The 19,485-nt window shown below is 38.3% G+C and overlaps 1 protein-coding gene across 1 annotated transcript in view; it reads right to left on the reverse strand.

Annotated features, from left to right (window-relative positions):
* LOC127444244 (SWI/SNF-related matrix-associated actin-dependent regulator of chromatin subfamily A member 5-like) overlaps window positions 1-15,811 on the reverse strand; it is a 28,319-nt gene extending 12,508 nt beyond the window's left edge. Inside the window, exons 1-11 of the mRNA XM_051703513.1 lie at window positions 15,567-15,811; window positions 10,531-10,656; window positions 10,230-10,396; window positions 9,612-9,712; window positions 8,514-8,614; window positions 7,163-7,342; window positions 6,912-7,067; window positions 6,635-6,766; window positions 3,330-3,398; window positions 3,143-3,252; window positions 492-718 (exon numbers count right to left, since the gene is read on the reverse strand). Coding sequence (XP_051559473.1) covers window positions 492-718; window positions 3,143-3,252; window positions 3,330-3,398; window positions 6,635-6,766; window positions 6,912-7,067; window positions 7,163-7,342; window positions 8,514-8,614; window positions 9,612-9,712; window positions 10,230-10,396; window positions 10,531-10,656; window positions 15,567-15,644 — 1,447 coding nt within the window. The 5' untranslated portion in view covers window positions 15,645-15,811. The remainder of the gene's footprint in view (window positions 1-491; window positions 719-3,142; window positions 3,253-3,329; window positions 3,399-6,634; window positions 6,767-6,911; window positions 7,068-7,162; window positions 7,343-8,513; window positions 8,615-9,611; window positions 9,713-10,229; window positions 10,397-10,530; window positions 10,657-15,566) is intronic.
* Between the last annotated feature and the right edge of the window lie 3,674 nt (window positions 15,812-19,485).

Raw genomic sequence — 19,485 nt, forward strand, 5'->3', positions numbered from 1 at the left:
ACGGGGTACTCAGGAAGAGCAATCGAGCCTGTATGTAATCAAACTCCTTCTTGACCAATCACAACATAGCTCACAGTTAGAAAAGGAAGGGTCCACTGTGAAATAGTGCCAACGCGGGATCATGGCTGAACGAGTGCAAGTTACTTGCTCTGCCCTGATGCAAACTCCAGAAGTAATTAGTGTGATTGGTAAACAGGCTGTTTGATGCATGAAATAAATGTGAAAGAACTTGTTATTAAGGGGTGCTTATGATATTCAAAACAAAGTGCAGTTAAGATGTTTACAGTTGCCGAGCAACGTCAAAACGTGGTGCATACCAGAATTAAATTTGGTTGAATTTCCAACTACTTTCATGATTCATGTCATTAACGTGATATAAAACTATCAACACTGTCATATAAAGGCAACTACTATTGAATACGTTTTTCTAAGGGTGAAAAAAATTCCCATTTCACTGCAAATTCTAGTTCCTGACGGCTGGTATTTCTCACCCTGTTCTTTCAGCTTGGGCAGCAGCTTATCCAGGACAGCCATCTTGCCACTGTTGACCACCAGGTGGAGGTCAGTGGTGTAGGGTGGGCCGGGCTCGGCTCCATCAAACAGATACGGGTGGTTACAGCATTTCCTCAGTTGCATCAGCACATTCAACAGGCGCATTTTGTCCATCTTACCAGCCGAGTTCAGAATGTCAATATCTTTCATTAAAATCTTGGTGTACCTGAAAAGAAATAATGACAGGCTAATTATCACTCTGTGGATTCACATTAAAGGAAATCACCTTTTTCACATAGCTTTGAATGTTGACAATTTTACTCAACTCTTTTTTTTTTCCTACGTATTTCAAATTCTTGTGGATGACACTAGGGTTGGGCGAGATCAAATATTAATGATTTTCCTGGCAATATAAAATCAGTGGTGTAAAGTAATACTTTGTTAATGTACTTAAATAGCTTTTTTCAATATTTGTACTTTTTTTTTTTAGCCAAACAAATACTTTATACTCTACTTTCAAACTCTCACATGTGTGTGGGTGTGTGTGTAAAAATGTGATCTCAGTGATTTGGACCGTGGCATGATTGTTGGTGCCAGATGGGCTGGTTTGAGTATTTCTGTAACTGCTGATCTCCTGGGATTTTCACACACAACATTTTCTAGAATTTACTCAGAATGGTGCCAAAAAACATCCAGTGAGCGGCAGTTCTGCGGACAGAAACTGCCTTGTTGATGAGAGAGGACAACAGAGAATGGCCAGACTGGTTTGAACTGACAAAGTCTATGGTAACTCAGATAACCACTCTGTACAAATGTCGTGAGAAGAATGCTATTCTGAGATGTGGGTTGGCACAGTTTTGGCGGCGCGAGGGGCGCCTACACAATATTAGACAGGTGGTTTTAATTTTGTGGCTGACGTATGTCTGCGTGTGCTGTAAAGAGCGCTCATGTCAAGTTGCCACCCATCCACGTTTTCCCGGGATCGTTATGGTTTTTGGCTGGCTGTCCTGGAAAAATAAGATTCCATTCGCAAAATGTCCTGGAAATTAAACATTTTCCCGACGCATTCACTCACTTTATGTGCACACATTTCAAGAAGACACTGATCAGACATGCTCTTCTATACCTCTCTTTCATATGAACCTTTAGAAAGTCCTATTCATTTCAGTGAATCGGTTCATTTGGACGATTCATTTATATGAAGCTCTCCCAAACAGTCCTTTCCCTTTCATATGAAGCATCGGGAAGTTCGATTTATTTAAGTGAATTGGTTTGTTCGGAGGATTCATGCACATGAACTGTATTAAAGGGATAGTTCACCCAAAAATTCTCTCATCATTTACTCACCAAACTCACAAGATCAGAATTTTAGCAACAACAAAAAGAAAGATGCATTGTACATAGAGATTATAGCACGTGCTAATCTCAGGTCCCTAGAGAGGCTTTTTTACCTAGAAAAAATAAAGATAAAATAAATCAAGCAAAACAAAAGTAAAAAGCGTTTGAAAATTGAAATGTTTAACTATAAAAGTTAATATTTATTGTATCCAATATTACCTATGAGACTCAATTTTAAAATAAACATTATAAAAATAACAACATGAATGGGTCACATTTTTTTAGATGAACAGATTTGAATTTGTAGTAATTTTACTTTTTGATACTTAGTATTTTTAAAACCAGGCACTTTTTACTTTTACTAATGTAGTATTTTAATCGATGACTTTCACTTAAGTAATAAATGTGTGTGGTATCTGTACTTTTACTTAAGTATGTAAATTGAGTACTTTTTCCACCACAGTACAAAATTAAGCAACATAGTTGTGACGAGGAGGGCGTGGCAGGGCCGCGAGGATGCACGCCCGCCACTGAATTGGCCTAATCAGCCGGGAGGGGGATAAAGACGAGCCGGAAGCATCAGTTCGAGAGAGAGAGACACACAAGCGGCTGCTGTGTGTGTGTCTATGTTTAAGTCGATTTATGCCATTAAAAGTTATGTTGACTGTTCTGCCGGTTCCCGCCTCCTCCTCGCCTGTCCTGTTACAGAGGTTACACCATTACAATAGTGAATATTTTGGAAATATATTTTTTTTTTGGGCCATTATGTTTCCTAAAGAGCGTGTCATTCACTGTGTGAATCAGTTCCACTGTAAATGTTGGTGAATGAATTTTCTGATTCAAAGATTCGTTTGAGTCATCACTCGAGTCTCTGTGTGGGATTTTCCATATTAAAATGTTTAAGTAAAAGATTGTTTGGCAGCTTCCATGGCGAAAAATCAAGTTAAAATACAATAAAAGTATAATGATAAAAATACTATATATATGGTTTTAAAGACCTATTTTTGCAAAAAACTCAAAATGATTCAGGACTGACTTTGTTCAAATCTTTTCAAAGTGTTGTTTTAGTAAAAGTATACGTATGTAAATATTGCTGTTTATTACTACGCAATGTTATATTGGTGCATATAAATGAAACATTCTCATTTATGTAGTGAAAAATAGCATGGAAAATCATGCCTTGATTTTAATTCTTGTATTAAATATTTTAAATCTACTTGGCAACAGTGGTTGTTTGGTTGGAATGATGGTTCCTCTGATTGAAGGATCAAGCTCAGATCATACATTTCAGATATACAGAATTAATATTTACCATTCTCTTTGCATCTTGCTGAGCCCAATATACATCTTGATTTCCTTTTTGGGGAGGAGAGATTTCTCCACGTCGGCTTTGATACGTCTCAGCAGGAACGGACGCAGTACCTGTCCCATTAGGAGATTTGTTAATTATGAACGCATATGAGCATGTGTTTGTAGATTTGTAAGGAAATCACACTCACAGTATGAAGACGTTCCACTAACTTTGTGTCTCCCAGACAGTTATTGGTGTCAAACCAGGAATCAAAATCCTACACACACACACACACACACACACACACACACACACACACACACACACACAAAAAAAAGACGAAAGTAAAAACAATTAGGGCTGTCAATCAAATAAGATTTTTAATCTAATTAATTTAAATTAAATCACATAAATATTTGCTAAGAAAGCCCCTAAATAACAATAATTCAATAATGATTAAATAATTATATTTATATAAATAGAAATAATAAATATAAATATAATAAATAATAAAAGAACAATAATTCAGATAATTAAAATGCATTACATTATTGTAGCAGACGAGTAAAGCATTGATAAGACGATACAAAATGTGGCTTTAGAATGCAATATATTGTTTATTTCCATATTATTGAACATAAGCCAATCATTGGTCTACAGTCCACAGCAATCCATTTTGCAATTGAATTCGTCAATCTGTCCAAGATAGATTTATTAAAAGGGTTCGTCTAAGGATGCGTCAATGTACACGTGCAATCTCACTTTGGTTGCATCGCGTCATAAACACAGCGTTTTTAGGTTGCTGTGTCAAGTTAAACGTAATCTGAAACACGTCTTGAGACTCCTGCATTTTGATTTGTGCAAGTTTAAATGCAAGAACTCGTTCTTTTCTTCTGCTGTCGCTGGTGTCAAGAGCCTGAGTTTGGTTTGTTGTTTGTACAGCTGCACATTGCCTATACACCTGGAGTTTCGTTTACTGCCCCCTAAAGGGCCGCCAATATATCGGTTTTACGACAGATCGGTGCCAATAGTTGCTATTTGGAACTATTGGATAGCTGAAAAATCTCAACATCGATAATTGCCAATACCTTTTTTTCTCCATGTCCCTCTGTGGGTAAAGCTCTTCATCTGGTGAGTATAGAGGCTATAAAACGATTAATTTGTTGAATATTTGTTGAACAGAGCCAAGAACTGTCATAACCACTGTTTATGGACTAAATACAGATTATTACGAATTATTTAAAAACATACACACAGGGGGGCCTGGGTAGCTCAGTAGTAAAATACGCTGACTACCACCCCTGGTGTTCGCTAGTTTGAATCCCAGGGTGTGCCGAGTGACTCCAGCCAGGTCTCCTAAGCAACCAAATTGGCCCGGTTGCTAGGGAGGGTAGAGTCACATGGGTAACCTCCTCGTGGTAGCTATAATGTGGTTAGTTCTCGGTGGGGCGCGTGGCGAGTTGAGCGTGGATGCCGCGGTGGATGGCGTGAAGCCTCCACGCGCTATGTCTCCGTGGCAACGCACTTAACAAGCCACGTGATAAGATGCGCGGGTTGATGCTCTCAGACGCAGAGGTAACTGGGATTCATCCTCCGCCACCCGGATTGAGGCAAATTACTACGCGACCACGAGGACTTAAAGCGCACTGGGAATTGGGCATTCCAAATTGGGTGAGAAAAAAAAAAAATAATAAATTAAAAAAAAAAAACCCACCCACCCACTGCTCCGATGGTAGGAAAATTCCTTACTGCGGATCGCAGACATGATTAAATGCATTAATTTTTTGAAGCGTTATTTTTATATAATTAAATCGCACTGAATTAACAAATCGACGGCCCTAAAAATATATAATCCAAAAGCACAGATTCTAAACATTAAATAGGATTAAGTTTACTCGTACCATATAATACATTCAGCTGCAAGTAAAGCATCTTAGCAAAAAAATGTATAAGTTCAAAACTTAAACACCAGCAAACAGTGGTGGTAAAGCAATAAAAGTAACGTGTTACGTAATCAGATTACTTTTGAGTAACGAGTAAAGTAACGCAACATATTTAATTTTAGACCATAATATCGGAGTTACTTTTTAAATAAAGTAACGTTGCTTTTGTACACCTCTACTGTCCCTGTATTGCGAGAAATCAGGAGTAAAAGTGTGCAAACTTCGGGGAGGAGACCGTAGTGCATGATGGGCATTGTTGTTCTATAGAGAGTGAGGCCAGAGTCACTTCTATTTAAATGAATGGGAGAAACTGGAACACCCAACCAAGAAGCTCTGACACCCAACAGTCAATGGATACAGAAAGGAAGTCCCACCTTGCAAGTAAAAGAGCCAATCATCTTTTAGATACAGACATCGGCTGTCAATCAACTCACTAATGCGCAAGCGCATTTCGTGTTTTAAAGTAATATGAGGTCAACATTTGGTTGAGTGAAACGCGATTGATTCATGCGATTAAAAAAAAAAAGAATTATAAAAAAAATAAAAAATAAAATAAAAAATCAGTAAACGTGTTTAGGCAGAGGGATTTTTAAGACTAGTCTCCCACTGGCCACGACATGATACACAGGGTAAAATACTCGCTCAATTCACTGACTTATGCAGCCGAACTGCTCCATGACTGCTCCCTGTAACTGGGAGAATGGGATAAGAAAAGCTGACTCTGGATCAGTGGCTCCGAACAACGTTCTACATCGATTGTGTATGCAGAGAAAATGTCTTAATTTCTAAAAAGATTCTACAGTTTTATAATAAACATGTAGTTTGATTCATGAAACAAACTGTTTATATGACATTTTGGTAGCATTAAAAATAATTCCATTCAAGTTGAATCAAAATGCGCCTTTTGAAGTTGTATGCGATCAACCAGTGACGTCTGTACGCACCGCGGATCAACTCAAAGCAAGCGTGCACTGAGATGACTTCAGTAAAAAATATTCATTTATTCATCAGACTTATTCCTTGAACGTTTTAGGCTGGCATTCCCCACTGAATTTTATCCTGACTTTTGAAAACATCTCAAGTTGACTGACATTGTCGATGGGCACCGCACATGATGACATATATGATGCAGGTTCAAGTGTTGGACTTTGCTGCTTTAGGTAAGACTTGGTTATTCTTCATTATTCATATATTGGCTGCCATGTTGATGGAAAAACAAATCATGCATATTCATGTTATTGATTCTTTATTATAAATATGATGTTAAGACCTACTTTCTAAATATCTGTTTGTTTACTATGTTGTTCTGACATGAGTGTTGTACAGTAGCTAGCATGACCTGTAATGTCTCTTGTATGGAATGTATAGCAGAAGAGAAAGTGGCTGTGAGAAAAAAGTAACGCTTTACTTTCTATAATAAAACAACGTAATTAATTTACTTTGAGTAACGCAATATTCTAACAAGTTACGTTTAAAAGTAACGTTACCCAGCACTACCAGCAAATAATCCTTAAACGTGTACATTTGCTGAAGTGACAGTATGTAAGAAAGAATGGCGTGCAAGCAGCACCTCTGATGAGTTAAAGACATCTGGCAGCAGGAAATTGAGCAGCGCCCACAGCTCGTGAAGGTTGTTTTGCAGTGGTGTTCCAGTCAGCAGCAATCGATTCGTCGTCTTGAACTCTCGCACAATCTCTGAAAGCTGAGACAAACAAACAGTTTGATGAATACTCCCAAGACAACCCATTGTTTCTGGATTCTGAGATCTAACAGCAACAGATCCAAATTACAGTAACTGAAGTGGTTAAACATGCCACAGTTGCAATATTATAGATGTGATTGCAAACCTTTGATTTCTCATTCTTGATACGGTGGGCCTCATCAATGACCAGATACCTCCAGTTGAACTTCTTGAAGACGGCCCTCTCAATAATTAGCATCTCATAGGAGGTAACGCACACGTCCCATTCGCCTGGCAACAGTGTGTCACGGATAAAGGCATTCTGCAGATAGGAGACAAAGCAATACATCAATATAGAGCGCAACGATCACCCACTTTTTCTTTCAGATCAGCATTGGGAATCACTCCATTTCTCACCCTTTGATCCCGGTCACCAATGAGGCAGACTGCTCGTAGAGAGGGCACCCAGCGCTTGAACTCGTTCATCCAGTTATAAAGGGTGGACTTGGGAACCAGAACCATGTGAGGTCCAGGAATGTTTCTATAGTGCTTCATGTAGCCCAGCAGAGAGATGGTCTGAAGAGTTTTACCAAGACCCTAAAAGCACGGGCCAAAACAGAATAAGTGTGAGATATTTATGATAGAGAGTTGAAACAGGGTTCTCACACAGTCATTTAGACAAATGACTGATATAATCTCTGAAGCACTTTTCTAGTTGTTTATGATTGCTAGATAATTTAGTGATTGCACGCACAAAAAGCCATTTCTGGCCAATTAAATATTTTAAAACTAAACATAACTGGGCGTTTCTTCAGCTTTGGGCACTTTTAGCACTGTGAACTTCTGGAAACTAAAGTCTCCTTTAACATTTTTCTCATGCTCATTTTTTTTTTATGTCAACAATTTTGCATTAATCACATCGTCATGAAAATACCCACCACATCTCAAATTCTTTTTTGTTTAATAGAATTCTGTGATAGAAATGACATTTTTTAAATAAAATGACTCCTTTGTCTTGCTATGGTTTATTTCAAAGCTAACATGTTTTGTATCCTAAATACACACAATTAAAGAATAGTCACACTTTCTGCATAATTTGTTACAAAGTTACAGCTTGATTTGAAATTGCCGCCCAATAAAAACATTCTGCTCACAAGAGATACAGTACTTACCATGAATGTTCTTTGTTTTCTTCAAACATCATTGGTCTCATATTTCACCTCAAGCACGCTCTACACTGACAATTTTGTCGACTTGGTTACCAAGTACACTAACTTTCGCAAACATTTTATGAGGGTTTAAAACGGTTTGCTGTCGTAGAAATTATGCCAAAACTGTGGGACAGCTGTTATTTTTGAAAAACTGTCTTTCCCACAATAAATATTGAAAAGGTTTGTTTATTTTACCATTTCTTTTGATTATCATAGTTTTATTTGTATTTTTATGGATTAATATTGAAAGTATGGCCTGTCTGGGACAAGGCTAAAACAGTCAAATATATAAAAGCCATTTAAAAAGAACTAAAAAATAATTGATGATAGCCTGGTAAAAAGGTTTCTAATTATTAATGAGACCTTATTACAAAGAGGAAAAAGTGGAAATCTGTTAGTTTTAATAAAAATCAATCACTAGAACATGAAATTGCCCAAAGTTGAAGAAACACTATAACCATGCATATTAACTATAGGCAAGATTTCATGACTTATTCAGGCCTGGAAATCACAATTTGAAAACATTCTGATATTTCCAGGGAACTACAGATTCATACCATTTCATCAGCAAGGATTCCATTGATTCCGTTCTCATAGAGTGAAATGAGCCAGTTCAATCCACGGACCTGGTAGTCTCGCAGTTTGCCGGATTTCACATCTGTCAAAATACGTTTATTGTGGTGCATAAACCAAAAGTGCAAAGAATGAATAAAAGTATGTAGAGTAGGACATTTTAATATTTATATTTATAAATGATTAATTTATTTGTACATCAAATATATACAAGTACACTGATCAGCCGCAACTTTAAAACCACCTGCCTAATATTGTGTAGGTCGTGCCGCCAAAACGGCACCAACCCGCATCTCAGAATAGCATTCTGACATGATAATCTTCTCACCACAATTGTACAGAGCGGTTATCTGAGTTACCGTAGACTTTGTCAGTTCAAACCAGTCTGGCCATTCTCTGTTGACCTCTCTCATCAACAAGGTGTTTCCATCCACAGAACTGCCGCTCACTGGATGTTTTTTGTTTTTGGCACCATTCTGAGTAAATTCTAGAGACTGTTGTGTGTGAAAATCCCAGAAATACTCAAACCAGCCCATCTGGCACCAACAATCATCCATGCAATTATCTAATCAGCCAATCATGTGGCAGCAGTGCAGTGCATAAAATAATGCAGATACAGGTCAGGAGCTTCAGTTAATGTTCACAACCATTCAGAATGGGTAAAAAAAAAAAATTATCTCAGTGATTTGGACCGTGGCATGATTGTTGGTGCCAGATGGGCTGGTTTGAGTATTTCTGTAACTGATGATCTCCTGGGATTTTCACACACAACAGTCTCTAGAATTTACTCAGAATGGTGCCAAAAAACATCCAGTGAGCAGCAGTTCTGTGGACAGAAACGCCTTGTTGATGAGAGAGGACAACAGAGAATGGCCAGACTGGTTTGAACTGACAAAGTCTACGGTAACTCGGATAACCGCTCTGTACAATTGTGGTGAGAAGATTATCATGTCAGAATGCTATTCTGAGACGTGGGTTGGTGCCGTTTTGGCGGCACGACCTACACAGTATTAGGCAGGTGGTTTTAACGTTGTGGATGATCGGTGTATATGTTGCAAATTTTTGATGTGTGTTGAACTCACAGGAAGGCGAATCGTCAAAACGAGTGCATACACTGGTGGTTTTGCTGCTCTCACTGAGCAGCTCTTCATCCTCCTCCTGCTCAGTGCGACGGTGACGGTTACTGAGGAAAGAACACAATCAGTGAGCTATTAATGTGTGTTTGCACGCACAGTCAAACGAAGTTTACTTTGAAAGGCTAGCATTCACAGATGCTAGGCATTCGCGTCAAAACCAAAGCATACTTTGGGCTTAAGAGCCCTCATTTTGGCCAAATTCTAAGGCATCATTAATAGTATTCTTCACAAAACCTCAAATTCAGAATGTCTCACGATTTGCGCTTTATGTCTCATCTTTATGCTTTGAGCATTATGTTGTTAGCGTAGTAACATTCTAACATCAAACTCCATTGAAATCAATTGTGAGTTGAGTCTCTAGTATGTTGAGGCTCCATTCTAGTTTGGAGGCTGCCATAGAAGACAGTTCATTAGGTTTTGGAACAAAGCCATAGAGTTGACACTTTTGCAAGTTATTTAAACCAATAAATGTAATGGTATCATATGCCATGCGCCATTAAAAGAAGTATCTTTTCAGCTGACTGCAATACAGGATCCGGCTGAAACGGAGAGGGGAAAACTCACTCTCCAGCAGAGAGAAGGTTCTGCTTCTCGTCTTTTTTAATGCGAGGTCGGCCTGGCTTCATCTTCAGTGGTGAGGTCGGCGTCTTCTGGGCAGCTGGTTGGATAAAATGAGCAAACACTTCTGTCTGCTTCAGGAGGTACTCAAATCTGTTGGTCCGATCTGTTTTCTGTATAAACAAAGCATTAGATGTTAGAAGCGAACATTACAGACTACATTACAGACTACATTACAGAAAACAGTAATATGCGTGTGTGTCCAACTGAAGCTGCATTAGTTGTAATGGAAAGCTAAATGCATTACCACTTTTTCTTCATATCCACCCGGTTGGTCCCCTTTTTCCTTCTCCGAAGGAGGTGATGATGACTGCGCTTCACTATCCATTGCTGTGTCCGATGTTTCATCATGTCCATTTTCTGATGTATCATCCTTAAAGATAAAACAATTGTGTTGAAAAACACAGTGACACTACTGCATTTCATGCTTAAAACAAAAAATGTACTGAAAGACCCCATGAAATGGCTTGACGAGCATAGTTTCTCATGTTTACGTATTTCCTATTTAAACAGAAAGTTGGGGTTGGATGTCGAAGGGATCGTCTCTTTTTAAATTGCCAAAAGGCTTTAACTTACGACACAACCATGAACCAAGATTTGCAATTGCTAGTCAGAAGTCGTTTTTCAGTTTTCCGGATCAGAATGCGGCCAGTCAACAACGTTGCTTTTCAAAGGTATACTCTTTTGTCCACGAGCGAATATGAATGCACTCAACGCATGCGCACTACGACAGCAGGCGCTAACGATGCGTACAGATGAGGACTGTCCGCGAGTCGTGAAAATCTGGGCCCCACGTGGACAGTCCAAAATTTACATCACACATACTGTGCGCGGAATGATTAGCAACACAGAAAACCAAAGTATACTTTGGCCTTAAAGGCTCAACTTAGAATTCCGGATCGGATCGCGCTCAGTCGACCACGTTGCCTTTTCAAAGTATACTCTTTTGACCACAAGCGAATACGAACGCGTTCGACGCATGGGCATTACTGTTTTTTGATACTCTTTTAGTACAGTCAATGGCAGGCACTAGGGATGGGCATTTATCAATAATTCGGTATTCAAATATTTAAGCTCATAAAAAAACGAGTACTCGAATATTCTATTATTTAAATGGAGGTAATTAATGAGAAAGATGTTGTAAAATTATTTTTTAGTCATAAAGGTTGTGTCACCATTATAAAAAAAACAAGCTTCTAATTATATCCAAAATAAGCTTATATCATGTCCCGTGTTTTTTTTTGTTGTTGTAAACATTTAAACAAGCAATGCGTGAAAACAAAAAAGTACAGAATGAAAGCATTTAAGCTCACGCAAAGCGAAGAAAAAGAAACTGCTAAAAAGTAGACTGACGCAATTAATGTACAGGATGAATATAAACACTCTACAAATAATAGTTATGTTTATATTGTATCTCATGTCATGTTTTTGTTGAGAAAAACAAACATATCCACGTGCTCAGTAAACTATACTCATTTGTAAACACCAGTTTAATTGATGGAATGTCCCGCTGCTAGCAAAGTCTTTCTCAGATGCCATGTTTGTTGTTTACAGAAGCGTCGCGGGGATTACGTTGCAACGGGAATGCTGCTTTCAGACGAGCTGCACATATACGGGAGTAAAGAGTACACCGCTTATACAGGACATTTAAACAGGAACCCAGCTTTCTCACAGTAAGCCACATCGCAATAACCCACTTTTTGGTGTTCATCTAAACGTACTGACAGTTTGCACATCAAATGTGATCAACTTGTGTCCGCACTCAACAGCGCCACCCAGTGCATTCTCTTATAACCACCAGTTTTAGTTTGTGTGTTCAGGATTTAACATGCATCTCACTGTATATTTGGCCGGCAAAGCGAAACTTTGAAATTCGAATAGTATTTGTACTTTTTTAATAATTATTGCAAAACAATACTCGAGTATTCGACTATTCGTGCACATCCCTAGCCGGCACATGCGCCAATGATGCGCCCAGATGTGGACGCATACTGTGCACGGAGCGTTCAGCAACGCGGACAAGTATACTTTGGCCTTAAAGTTGAAGTATGTAATTTCTGCGACACTAGCGCCACCGAACGGAATTGCAAAAATAAACAACATTTTCAAAACAGCTTTCTAAATACGCCCCTCAACTGCAGTTGTTCAAACAGTCAGAGAGTCCCACCCACAACTCGCACTATTGGCACACTATGGCTGCGGCCACATCATCCAAGTGGATGCTGCACATTGGTGGTGGTTGAGGAGATTCCCCTTTTACTATGCAAAGCGCTTTGAGTGTCTAGAAAAGCAATTTATAAAATTTCACTATTATTATTATTAATGTTGTTGGGGCAGGTCTAAGTGGGTCGCTCAAAACAAACATTTTGATAGTGCCACAGAGATATAGTGTTTAGAGTTTGAGAAAATGAACCCATGAATAGCTCACTTACAGTTGTCTCTGCATATTAACCCTTGTGCAACCTTCGGGACATTTTTGTTTATTTAATTATTTTAGATGTGTTAATACCAACAGCATAAATTTTGGGGGGAATTTTGAGATTTCAACCTCAGTTCCTATAATACATCTACTGGTGACGTCATGTTCATTTAAATTCTCGCGATAGTTCAAGACAGGGCCAGTTTTGTGGGAACACTGTCAACAAAAAGCCGGGGAGGCTCGAATGTGATGTGCTTGCTCTATTTGGAAAGTTAATTCTTCTTTCTCCTATTTTATTGTGTTTTTTTACTTCTATTTCTACTCATCTATATATATAATTTTGTCGTAAACTATAAAACTGTGGGGAGAAAAGTCATACCAAGAATTTCACTACATGTCGTACTGTGTATGGTTATGTATGTGACCAATAAAACTTGAAACTTGATACACTGTGTACACAAATAGTTACACTCAGGACCTTCAGGACAAAAATGTCCCCATTGAAACCCATTAAAACTGTAATATTTGATCCCAGTGCCATTAAAGCATAAAATCATGAATTATATGATATTATGCTTTCATTCTGGAGCCCTGATTCAAAATTTACATTTGTAATATTTTCCACCAGATGGCGCCATTTTTCTTATGTTTAGCCTATGGAGCAAATACAAGCTTTTCTCCTATTTTCTGTTTGCTGTATTATAGAGCACTGCAGGACAATTGAATAAATGATGCAAATAAAATTGTGTGTGTGTGTTGGTATGGATGTCAGAGTGTGTTTTGTATGTGTGTATTGAGAAATGTATATGTGTATGTAAAAACAACAGTGGCATTATATAAACAAAGTGGCATTTAAAGGGTTAAAATCCTGAAAATTAATCAATCTTTGGTAGTTATGATCAGGACTGATGTTGGTTAAAAAAAATTAACTCATTGAAAGTGGAAAATAATATTAATATATAATATTATTATGGCAGTTTTTTTGACACGGACATTTTTGTCCTCTACGGACCTTTTTTTAAATTGACGCACAAGGGTTAATCAGAATGAGCTTTATTGCCAAGTATGCTTACACACAAGGAATTTGTATTGGTGACAGGAGCTTCCAGCGTACAACAATACAAAAACAGCAGCAAGACACAGGTAATAATAAAAAATAAAAAAAATAGTTATACACAAACGTACATACACATACATACACACATACGTAGTGCAATCTAATACAAATCTGTTATGTACAGTGCAAATGTTTTTTTTCCAGAGGAATGTAATGGCAGAAGAGGTAGGATGTGTTGGAAAATATAAACAGACTAAGCTGTGTATTGCACATTAATTATTGCTCAAAGGGGCAGTTTTAACTGTTCATGAGATGGATAGCCTGAGGGAAAAACTGTTCCTGTGCCTGACGGTTCTGGTGCTCAGAGCTCTGAAGCGTCGGCCACAAGGCAACAGTTCAAAAAGGTAGTGGGCAGGGTGAGTAGGGTCCAGAGTGATTTTTCCAGCCTTTTTCCTCACTCTGGAAGTGTATAATTCTTGAAGGGGGGGCAGGGGGCAACCAATAATCCTCTCAGCAGTCCGAACTGTCCTCTGTAGTCTTCTGATGTCTGATTTCGTAGCTGAACCAAACCAGACAGTTACTGAAGTGCAGAGGACAGACTCAATGACCGCTGAGTAGAACTGTATCAGCAGCACCTGTGGCAGGTTGAACTTCCTCAACTGGAGAAGGAAGTACAACCTCTGCCGGGCCATTTTCACAATGGAGTCAATGTGGGACTCCCACTTCAGGTCCTGTGAGATGGTAGTGCCCAGGAACCTGAATGACTCCACTGCTGCCACAGTGCATAAGCTGGGATATAAGTATTTTAACGCTTAAAAAGTTACATACTTCAGCTTTAAGTGGGAGTGACTATCTCATTCTAGAGCATTTGATTGGACACAAATGTGGATACACCCCAGAGTGCAAGATGATGTCATTGATATTTTTGGTCCATTTTGCCATAGGAGAATTTTAGATACGTATTGCTGCTAAAACATAATTTTGTCAACTTTTAGGAGCATACTAGCTGACCTCAAAGCGAACTCGAATTTTTATTTCATGGCATCTTAAAGTAACAGAAATTACCTACCCTCATGGTCAATGGAGGCGATACATTTTGACAAACAGTATGGCAAAAAAAAAGCCATGTATGCTATAGATTTTTGTGTTTACAAATGTTTTGTTTTTGACGACCGTTACAGCGGTTAGAGACGCGCGATTCGAATTCAATCCAGTTTCACACCACTTTTACAGCGATGCACAGGTGGCGGGTAATCTCAATTGAGGGTCATCATACAGGAAGTACACAAAGAAAGTTTTTAATGCATTTCTAAGTGAATGTTTTATAACTTATGAACCGTAAGAGCTTAGTCTTCATAACAGCAATAGGACGAGCTTACATTTGCTGGATAGATGTTAATAATTGTTGAGAAGGTCATATGAAATATGACAGAATATGTATGATATAAAGTTCAGTGGACTGCTCTGAGAGTCACAAAATACCAACACAATCAAATAGCCAAATCTCAGCAAAAAAAAAAACGTACTTATAATCAGATAGCGAAAGACACCCGTCTTAACTCCAAAACAGACTATAAAAGTGCCGTTTAATGATGTATAATGATATTCTGAGTGTCAATGCGTGTGAAATGGACGCCAAAACAGCTCCTCCATTCATCTGAGTAGGAACAATACAAGCTAATAAAAACTTTCAGATCCACACTCGAGACACGCGCTTCGTTTCGGGCTTCATCCGGTCGTGTTGTACAGTCCCAGATGAACTAGAGGGTGATTGTGAAATGAATGAGATGGGAAAGGGTCCACTCACCTCTGCCGGACCGGCCGGGTCGAGTTGGCTCGGCTCTTCCAGCTGCTGCTGCTCCATGCCGCTTTCTGTTTGTGACATAATAGGCGGAACGATTCACGTACTTCGCTCCGATCGCGAGCAGTTCCCGAGAAAATACGTTTAATAGCCTATAAAGTGGATAGGTTTGACCCGAAACTTTCCAAATAGAGCGAGCACACCACATTCGAGGCCCCCCGGCTTTTTGTTGACACTGTTCCCGCAAAACTGGCCCGGTCTCGAACTATCGCGAGAATTTAAACGAACATGACGTCACCAGTAGTCTTAAAGGGAAACCCCATTGCATTTGCACTACACATGTTGTGGGCCTTCTATTTACACAAAATACTTAGGAAAGACTGTTGCAAATTTATAAGTGATCATTTACTTTAGTTTTTTTTGTTGTTTTTTTCATTGCTGTTTAAAGACTGTTGTTTATGGTTTACATCCTAGTAAATTTTAGTTTACTAAAAACTTTTGTAAATCCAAATGGAGTCATATTTAGTTTTAAAAATAGCCCACCAAAACCTACTCAGTTTACTCACATAAAACAAGGCAATTTGTATTATGTGGGTTTCCATCCAACTATTTTTATGCAATTGCGCATAAGAAATCCTGAATGAAAACTTCTTGATTTGCGAATAAACTTTCTAAATTCGCTTAAAATTTAATGCACTAGGAGGAGTTTTGCATCAGTTAAATGAATGAATGTTACATTTATATAGTGCTTTTTCTAACACTACACTCAAATCACTTTACACAGTGAACAGGGGACTCTCCTCAGCCTCCACCAGTGTGCAACATCCACCTGGGAGATGCAACAGCAGCCATAGTGCACCAGTACACTCACCACACACCAGCTATTGGTGGAGGAGAGAGTAGAGATATAGAGCCAATTTATGGATGGGGATAATTAGGAGCCCATGATTGAGAAGGCCAAATGGGGAGAATTTAGCCAGGACACCATGGTTACACCCCTACTCTTTTACAAGAAGTGCCCTGTTATTTTTAACGACCACAGAGAGTCAGGACCTCAGTTTAATGTCTCATCTGAAGAACAGTGCCTTTTTACAGTATAGTGTCCCCATCACTATACTGGGGCATTAGGACTCACACAGACCACAGGGTTAGCACCCCCTACTGGCCTCCCTAACACCTCTTCCAGCAGCAACCTTAGTTTTCCCCAGGAGGTCTCCCACCCAGGTACTGACCAGGCTCAACCCTGCTTAGCTTCAGTGGGCAACCTGTCTTGAGCTACAGGGTGATATAGCTGCTGGTTAAAATGTGCATTAAGGTGATGGAAACGGTTTATTCGCAAAACGATGACATGTTTTGACCATTCGTGCATGTGTTATGAGTGTGAGATAGCTTGATGTGACTAGCTCACCGACTGGTCCGACCTTGGCAAACAATTCTTTGAACAAAGTGCTTGTCATTCGGAAGTGTTTAACCCACAGCTGGTCAATAAAGTGGTTCCTCAAAATCTGCCAGAACAGTTTTGAGAGCAGGCGCTACCAGGTATGCGGAGACTGGCGGTGTGTGGGCATCGCAGCTATTTCAGCCCACATTATATCAGATATTACACTTATTCTGCGGTGTCTCGTGGATGCATTTAATAAAATGAGATAGTTAGGGTGAGAAACAGATCAATATTCAAGTCCTTTTTTACTATAAATCTCTACTTTTACTTTCACATTCTTCTTATTTTGTTTTTGCGATTTGCATTTTATATGCATTGTGACACCTATTGGACAGGGAGGAGAATTTATAGTAAAAAAGAACTTAAATATTGATCTGTTGCTCACCCACACCTATAATATCTCTTCTGAAGATAAGTGAATTACTTTTATGCTGCCTTTATGTGCTTTTTGGACTTTCAAAGTTCTGGCCACCATTCACTTGTATTGTATGGACCTTCAGAGCTGAGTTATTCTTCTAAAAATCTTAATTTGTCTTCAGCAGAAGAAAGAAAGTCATACACATCTGGGATGGCATGAGGGTGAGTAAATGATGAGAGAATTTTCATTTTTGAGTGAACTATCCATTTAAACCTGTTGTTTTTTTTCTCCTAATGTGCATCATTTAATGTACAGTACATTTGCTTGTACTTATTGTGTTATATTCTTCCGGCAGTAAAAAACACAACTAATCCACCCTGGACAACCTTGAGACTTTCACACCTTATACCTCAAACTGTTCCAAAATTTCATTTTTAAATGACTTTCCAAAGAGCGTGCTACATTCAAAAAAGGTTTTTAAGTTGTTGCACAGTTTATAACTCTAGGCTTGAGTCACATATAATCATAGTGCTTTGAAAAACACCATGGTATTACCATGGTACTTTTTTGTTAGTGGCTCATTATAACTCATGTTATCTTATAGTCAAAAAAGTGCATTCATATTGGTATCTCTTACATAATATGGAACCAATCCTAATTCGATTTTTTTATAACACATACTGTTCCCAATAGGGCTATTAAGATAACTAATAGGATAAATGGTTTCTTTAAAACTTTCAAAAATAAATCTTTGGGGATTTTAAAACTAGCTTCCAGTAAGATTTCTTCCAAATATACAGAAGCAATACAATATAAATAAAGCTTTGATAAACCTTACTAAATGTTCTAATAGGATTAAGGACTCAATAATTATAGATAGGAATTCTAGTGGGAATTCCATACATATTCCAGTTTGATTTTGACTTCAAATGTGCAAGCCCAAATTTAACATCCACAGCTGTTCTCCTCTAGACGTACATTCTAAAACACTGTATGAGATTTTAACCCTTGTGTGACCTTTGGGAAATTTTTGTCTTTTTCATTTTTGTTTTTTTCAATCATTTTGGCTGTTAATGCCAACCGCATAAGTTTTGCCAAATATGTGTATTTTTTGGAGAATTTTGATTTTTCAACCTCAGTTCCTTTAAAACATTTATAATACACTGTGTACACAAAATAGTTACACTCAGAACCTTCAGGACAAAAATGTCCCCATTGAAACTGCAATATTTGATCCCAGTGCCATTAAAGCATAAAATGATGAATTCTATGATATTATGCTTTCATTCCAGAGCCCTGACTACAAACTGTACATTTTTAATATTTTCCACCAGATGGCGCCATTTTTCTCATGTTTAGCCTATGGAGCAAATACATGCTTTTTCCCTATTTTCTGTTTGCTGTATTATAGAGCACTGCAGGCCAACTGAATAAATGATGCAGCTAAAATTGTGTGAGTGTGTTGGTATGGATGTCAGAGTGTGTTTTGTATGTGTGTATTGAGAAATTTGTGTGTGTGTGTGTAAAAAACAACAGTGGCATTATGTAAACAAACTGGCATTTAAAGGGCTAAAATCCTGAAAATTAATAAATATTTGGTAGTTATGATCAGGATAGATATGATCCTGGGAATTGCCGTCCGGTCTCCATCCTTAATGTGGCTTCAAAAATTTTAGAAAAGGTTGTGTATAAACAGATGCATGAATTTGTATGCAAAACCAAATTGATTTATGATGTGCAGTCAGGTTTTAGGTAGTCTTATTCCACAGATACTTGTTTACTATATTTAACAGATCATATAAGGAAACAGATTGATGATGGAAAATTGTGTGGTATGGTTCTTTTGGACCTTCAAAATGCCTTTGATACAGTAAATCACTCAATACTTTTACATAAGTGAAGTGGGATGGGTTTTCTGAACACAGTGATTGCATGGTTGACTTCTTATCTCACTGGGAGGGCTGAAAATGTAGAAGTTGGAGGGATCCTTTCAGAGACAACACTTGAAAATAATGGAGTTCCCCAGGGAAGTGTACTCGGTCCTCTTTTGTTTTTGTTATATATAAATGATATGCAAGCTGCTTGTGATTGTAACTTGTTTTTATATGCTGATGATTCTGCACTAT

Source organism: Myxocyprinus asiaticus, chromosome 7 (assembly GCF_019703515.2).
Source record: "Myxocyprinus asiaticus isolate MX2 ecotype Aquarium Trade chromosome 7, UBuf_Myxa_2, whole genome shotgun sequence".
Classification (NCBI taxonomy): domain Eukaryota; kingdom Metazoa; phylum Chordata; class Actinopteri; order Cypriniformes; family Catostomidae; genus Myxocyprinus; species Myxocyprinus asiaticus.